At 56.0% G+C, this 7,099-nt stretch overlaps 1 protein-coding gene across 2 annotated transcripts; it reads right to left on the minus strand.

Annotated features, from left to right (window-relative positions):
• Window positions 1-946: 946 nt before the first annotated feature.
• SDHC (succinate dehydrogenase complex subunit C) lies at window positions 947-5,976 on the minus strand. 2 transcript variants are annotated; one of them, XR_004082774.1, is made up of 5 exons: window positions 5,840-5,976; window positions 4,860-4,921; window positions 3,394-3,557; window positions 1,440-1,828; window positions 947-1,188 (listed from the first exon to the last, which is right to left on the minus strand). XR_004082774.1 is itself a non-coding variant. In XM_031065556.1 (4 exons), the coding sequence occupies exons 1-4, from the start codon at window positions 5,929-5,931 to the stop codon at window positions 1,724-1,726; spliced, it is 423 nt and encodes a 140-aa protein (XP_030921416.1). In that variant the 5' UTR covers window positions 5,932-5,976; the 3' UTR covers window positions 947-1,723. The 2 variants fall into 2 exon arrangements, 1 of the variants encoding a protein (XP_030921416.1); XM_031065556.1 differs by having other exon boundaries at window positions 947-1,828.
• Between the last annotated feature and the right edge of the window lie 1,123 nt (window positions 5,977-7,099).

Below are 7,099 nucleotides of genomic sequence, written 5' to 3' on the forward strand. Positions count from 1 at the left end.
GGGGACCCCCCTGACCCCCCTCCCTCCCTCCCACAGCTGCAGGAACCCTGGGACACGGAACCTTCTGGAAAGGACCAGGGGGGTCCCAGCAGGGGCTCCCCCCACCCTGAGCCCCCCAAACCTGGGGACAACCCTGAGGGGGAACCTTGTCCCCTAAATGCCCCTGGAGAGCGACCCTGTCTCCTAAATCCCTCTGGGGAGGGGCCCTGTCCCCTAAATCCCCCTGAGGAGGGGCCCCCCTGTCCCCTCAGTCCCTATTTGGGGGGTCCCTGTCCCCAAAATCCTGCTGGGGAGGGACCCTGTCCCCTAAATCCCTATGGCTGGGGGGCCCCACCCCAAAATCCCACCAGCTCCTGAGCCCCTGCAGGTGGCTCTGCTGTCATTGTCCCCTCCCCTGGGGACAATCCCCCCCAAATCCCACCCTTCCCCCCCATCCCCCTTAGGGGAGTCTGGACCCCCCAAAAAAGGGGAAATAAAGGCTGGGAAATGCAGGAAATCCTTGCAATGAACCCAAATCCATTCGGGGTTTAGGGTTTGGCCCTGCTCCTTCCTCTTCCTCCTCCTCTCTGGTCCCTTGGGGGGGATTCTTGATTAGGAAATTAATTGGGGATGGGATGGGGATGGGATCAAACCCCCCCACCCCAAAATCCCAACCTGGAGAGGATATTCCCCCCAAAAAAATCCTGGATTTTCCCCCAAAAAATCCTGGATTTTCCCAGCAGGATCCCTCCCAGCACAGAGCTGGGGCAGGAACTGGGGATGGGGTGAGGAGGGTCATTTCCCAAAGGTTAAAAATCCCCTAAACCCGACCCCAAAACCCCCCAGGCTCGTCCCTGCTCCTCCAGGAACTGCAAATTTTGGTTTTTTCCCACGTTTTTCCATGCAATTCCCCAAATCCCAGAGGAGAATCCCATTCCTGGCTGAGGGACAGGGAGGGACACGGGGCTGGAGGATCAGAGCTGCTTTATTTTAGTCCCCAGGGGACAGGTGACAACACCTGGGTGACAACACCTGGGGTGACAACACCTGGGTGACAACACCTGGGGTGACAAGCCCCTCCCCACCAGTACCCTCCCACTGGCAGGAAGCTCCAAAATTGGGATTTTGCCCCCAAAATGGGTTGAATCATGGAATTCCCACAGGGTTGAGGACCCCAGGGGTGGCAGGGGGGTGGCAGCAAGATGTCACCTGTCACCACTGCCTCCCCACTGGCAGGAAGCTCCAAAATTGGGATTTTACTCCCAAAATGGGCTGAATCATGGAATTCCCACAGGATCCAGGAGCCCAGGGGTGGCAGCAGGGTGGCAGTGAGATGTCACTTGTCACTGCTGCCTCCCCACTGACAGGAGGCTCCAAAATTGGGATTTTCCCCCCAAAACGGGCTGAATCATGGAATTCCCATGGGTTTCAGGACCCCAGGGGTGGCAGCGAGATGTCACCTGTCACCCACCCCCGTGGGGCGCTGCCTCAATGGAGCTCCTTGTGCCGCTGTGATCCCACCCCGGTGCCAATCCCACTCGTGGGGACACAGATCCCGCATTGTCCCGGCCTCGGGGACACGTGGGGACACTGGGGACACCACGGGGACACCATGGGGACACCACGGGGCTCGCTGCTGGCAGGGGGGGGTTGGGGCAGCTCTGCTCATCCCGGGATTTTGGGGAGGGGGAGGGGCGGTGTCACCTTCCCGGGATTTCGGGATCTCGGGGACGCCCCGGGGCTGTCACAGCGCCGCCAGCGCGGCCGAGGAGAGCAGGGTCAGGGCCAGCACCAGCACCCCTGACTGCGTCACCTGCGGCAGCTTCAGCCCCTTGCCCAGGTCCCAGGCCTGCCGAGACAGCGGGGGACAGCGGTGTCACATTGTCCCCAGAGCTGGGGGATCCTCCCTCAGTGTCCCCTGCTCCCACTCCCTTCCCTGCTCCCCGTTCCCAGCCCCTTTTCCCATTTTCTCTCCCCATTTTTCCCATCCCCTCTCCCCTTTTTCCCATCCTTTCTCCCTCTTCCCCGTTCCCTCTCCCCCTTCCCATCACCTTTTTCCCATCCCCTTTTTCCCATCCCCTCTCCCCTTTCCCACTTTTATCCCAGTTATCCCACTCCCTCTCATCCCAGTTCCTGCTCCCTTCCCATTCCCCCCTTCCAGCCCTTCTCCCCTCATTCCATCCCCTCTCCACACTCCCATCCCCATTCCCTCTTCCCATTCCCACTATTCCCATTCCCATCCCCTCTTCCCAGTTCCCATTCCCATTATTCCTATTCCTACTCCTCTCCCAAATTCCCATTCCCATTATTCCCATTATTCCCACTCCCCCCTCTCCCCAGTTCCCATTATTCCCACTATTCCCATTATTCCCACTATTCCCACAATGTGGAAAACCCTGAGCCCCCCAAACCCCAGGGGCCCCTCTGGGGTCGATCCCTCCCTGGGAATTCCACAAATCCAGAATTCCCAAAACCCCAGAATTCCAGAAAACCCAGCCCTCCCCTCACCACAGTCCCAGTTCCAACTGGGAGCACTGGGATGCTCTGGAATTGGCTCCCAAAAACCCCTCCAGCCATTCCCAACGTTGTTTTTGTGCCATTCCCAAAATTCCTCCCCGATCCCAAGGACCCGGGGTGGGGGGGAACACCTTGGTGCCACCCCCATTGTCACCTGCTGTCCCCAAAAGGACATTCCAGGTGCACAATTCCCAGTTCCACACTGGGATGCTCTGGAATTGGCTCCCATAAAACCCCTCCAGCCATTCCCAACATTTTTGTGCCGTTCCCAAAATTCCTTCCTGATCCCAAAACCTGGGCAGAGGGGACACCTTGGTGCCACCCCCATTGTCACCTGCTGTCCCCTAAAGGACATTCCAGGTGCACAATTCCCAGTTCCACACTGGGATGCTCTGGAATTGGCTCCCATAAAACCCCTATACACCTGCCCAACATTTTTGTGCCGTTCCCAAAATTCCTTCCTGATCCCAAAACCTGGGCAGAGGGGACACCTTGGTGCCACCCCCATTGTCACCTGCTGTCCCCTAAAGGACATTCCAGGTGCACAATTCCCAGTTCCACACTGGGATGGGCTCCCATAAAACCCCTCCAGCCATTCCCAACATTTTTGTGCCGTTCCCAAAATTCCTCCCCGATCTGAGGGACCTGGCGCGGGGGAGACACCCCGGTGCCACCGCCATTGTCACCTGCTGTCCCCTAAAGGGTCACTGGGGACACTCCAGGTGCACAATTCCCATTCCCACACTGGGATCCTCCCATAAACCCCCTCCCAACCTTTTGTGCCATTCCCAAAAATCCTCCCTGGTTCAAGGGACCCGGATGAGGGGGACACCCCGGTGCCACCCCATTGTCACCTGCTGTCCCCAAAGGGACCCTGCAGGTGCCCGGGGCCCTCACCAGGTGGCGGATGCCGTTCCAGGTGTGGTAGCAGAAGGGCAGGGCCAGCAGGAACTTGGCCGAGCAGACGAGGGCGGGGCCCAGGCTCAGCGCCCGCACCTGCGCCAGGTAATGGGGGAAGTGCTCGGGGAGCAGCAGGGCGGCCACCGAGAACAGCGACACACCTGGGGACAGGGGAGGGACACACCTGTCAGGGACACACCTGTCAGGGACACACCTGGGGACAGCAGGGACACACCTGGGGACAGCAGGGATACACCTGGGGACAGGTAATGGCAGAAGTGCTCGGGGAGCAGCAGCGTGGCCACTGAGAACAGGGACACACCTGGGGACAGCAGGGATACACCTGGGGGAAGGATAAACTTGTCAGGGACACACCTGGAGAACAGGGATACACCTGGAACGGGGACAGGGACACACCTGGAATGGGCACGGAACACACCAAGGAGAACAGGGACACACCTGGAAGGGGACAGGGATGGGACATGTCGGGGACACACCTGGAGAACAGGGACACACCTGGGGAACAACCAGGGATACACCTGGAACGGGGACAGGGATACACCTGGAATAGGATGGAACACATCAGGGATACAGCTGGGAAACAGGGATACACCTGGAGAACAAACAGGGATACACCTGGAATGGGCAGGGAACACACCAGGGAGAACAGGGACACACCTGGAAAACAAACAGGGATACACCTGGAGTAGAGACAGGGATACACCTGGGAAACATGGATACACCTGGAATGGGAACAGGGATACACCTGGAATAGGATGGAACACATCAGGGAAAACACTTTAGGGATACACCTTGAAAACAAACAGAGATACACCTGGGAAAGAAACAGGGATACACCTAGAAAACAAGGATACACCTGGAAACAGGGATACATCTGGAATGGGGATACACCTGGAAAACAGGGATACACCTGGAGTAGAGAAAGGGATGCACCTGGAATAGGAACAGGGATACACCTGGAATAGGATGGAACACATCAGGGATACACCTGGGAAATGGGGATACACCTGGAGAACAAACAGGGACACACCTGGAATGGGGACAGGGAGAACGGGGAAAACTCGGGGACGAAGAAAACCTCAGGGGTGGAAAAATTCAAATGGAAAAAACCTGGGGAAAAACCAGGGATGGGGAAATGGGATGGGGGGATTTTGGGATGGTTTTGAGGGATTTTCTAGGATTTTGAGGGGATTTTGGGGGGCATTTTGAGGAGAATTTGGGGGGATTTTGGAAGGGAAATTTTGGGGGATTTGGGGTAATTTTGGGGGGAATTTTGGGGCGGTTTGGAGGGGATTTTGTGGGGGGCCTGGAGGAGGCAGAGCAGAGGTTTCCCAGCAAACCCCCGAGCTGGGAATGGGGGAATCCCAGCTGTGGGAACCCAGGGGTGTCCCCAGGTGTCCCCAGATGTCCCGTGTCCCCAGGTGTCCCCAGGTGCCACCCACCGAGGCTGAGGGCGACGCCGGTGCCGCGGTGGCTGATGGACATGGCCATGGGCAGCGACCACCTGCAACAGAAACGGGGCTGGTCACCCAAAAACCCCACAGGAATGGGGTGGGGGGGACCCCAAAACCATGGCAACGGGGTGGGGAGGGGGATTTGGGGTGAATTTGGGGGATTTTGGGGTGGCCTGGGGTGAATTTGGGGCATTTTGGGGTGAATTTGGGGGATTTTAGGGTGGCCTGGGGTGAGTTTGGGGTGAGTTTGGGGGATTTGGAGTGGCCTGGGGTGAATTTGGGGGATTTGGAGTGGCCTGGGGTGAATTTGGGGGATTTTAGGGTGGTCTGGGGTGAATTTGGGGGATTTTGGGGTGAATTTAGGGGATTTTAGGGTGGTCTGGGGTGAATTTGGGGGATTTTAGGGGGCTCTGGGGTGAATTTGGGGTGAATTTGGGGGATTTTGGAGTGGCCTGGGGTGAATTTGGGGTTCCCAGGGGTGATTTTGGGGGTGATTTTAGGGCGCCAAGAGTGAATTTGGAGTGAATTTTGGGGTTCCTGGGCCGATTTTGGGGTTTCCAGGGTGATTTTGGGGTTACCTGGCTTGTTCTAGGCTGGTTTTTCTGAGGGTTTGAGGCGGTTTTGGGGTGATTTGGGGCGGTTTTAGGGCAGGTTGGGCTATTTGGGGTGACCAGCGCTGTTTTAGGGCAATTTTGGGGTGGTTTTGGGCTGGTTTAGGGGCAGTTTGAATGGTTCTGGGGTGATTTTCGGGTTCTCTGGCAGTTTTGGGGTGGTCTTGGGGTTCCCTGGCTGGTTTGGGGGTGATTTTGGGGTTCCCTGGCTGATTTTGGGGTGATTTTGGGCTGGTTTTGAGCATTTTTGGGGCGGTTTTTTGGGTGATTTTGAGGTTCTCTGGCTGGTTTTTTTGGGTTTAGGGCAGTTTTAGGGTCCCCAGCTGGTTTTTGGGGCACTTTTGGGGTGTCCCTCACTTGTAGATGCTGACGTGGGGGGACAGGGGCCGCCCCGAGCGCTCGTTCCTCTCCCAGAACCTCCTCATCTCCTCCCGGGCTGTGGTGGCCATGGGGATGGACCTGGGGGAGAGCAGAACCTGAACCTGACCCCAAAAACCCTAAAAAACCCTAAATACGCCCCAAAACAACCCCTGAACACACCCCAAAAACCCCTAAACCTAAACCAAAACCCTGACCCTCCTCATCTCCTCCCGGGCTGTGGTGGCCATGGGGATGGACCTGGGGGAGAGCAGAACCTGAACCTGACCCCAAAAACCCCAAATCTAACCCAAAAACCCCAAATCTAACCCAAAAACCCCAAATCTAACCCAAAAACCCCAAATCTAACCCAAAAACCCCAAATCTAACCCAAAAACCCCAAATCTAACCCAAAAACCCCAAATCTAACCCAAAAACCCCAAATCTAACCCAAAAACCCCAAATCTAACCCAAAAACCCCAAATCTAACCCAAAAACCCCAAATCTAACCCAAAAACCCCAAATCTTCCTCTCCCAGAACCTCCTCATCTCCTCCCGGGCTGTGGTGGCCATGGGGATGGACCTGGGGGAGAGCAGAACCTGAACCTGACCCCAAAAACCCTAAAAAACCCTAAATACGCCCCAAAACAACCCCTGAACACACCCCAAAAACCCCTAAACCTAAACCCAAACCCTGACCCTCCTCATCTCCTCCCGGGCTGTGGTGGCCATGGGGATGGACCTGGGGGAGAGCAGAACCTGAACCTGACCCCAAAAACCCCAAATCTAACCCAAAAACCCCAAATCTAACCCAAAAACCCCAAATCTAACCCAAAACCCCCAAATCTACCCCCCAAAAAAACCCTAAATCCCAAAAAACATCCCTAACCCAAACCCAGAACCTCCTCATCTCCTCCTGAGCCCTGGTGGCCATGGGGATGGACCTGGGACAGGGATTGAGCCCAAAAAACCCGAAATCTACCCCAAAACAATTCCTAAATCCAACCCAAAAAAAACCTAAACCCACCCCCAAAAGAATCCCCTAAACCTACCCCAAAACCCCTCAAAAAAAACCCCAAAAAACAAAAAAGAGCTCTAAACCCATTCCAACCCCACCCCACAAAAAAAGCCCCAAAAAACCCTAAACCCACCCCAAAACCCAAAAAAAAACCAAAAAACCCACCCTAAATGCAAAAAAAAATCCTAAATCCACCCCAAAACCCAAAAAACCCAAAAAACCCACCCTAAATGCAAAAAAAA

This window comes from Geospiza fortis, unplaced genomic scaffold (assembly GCF_000277835.1).
Source record: "Geospiza fortis unplaced genomic scaffold, GeoFor_1.0 scaffold1922, whole genome shotgun sequence".
NCBI classification, from domain to species: domain Eukaryota; kingdom Metazoa; phylum Chordata; class Aves; order Passeriformes; family Thraupidae; genus Geospiza; species Geospiza fortis.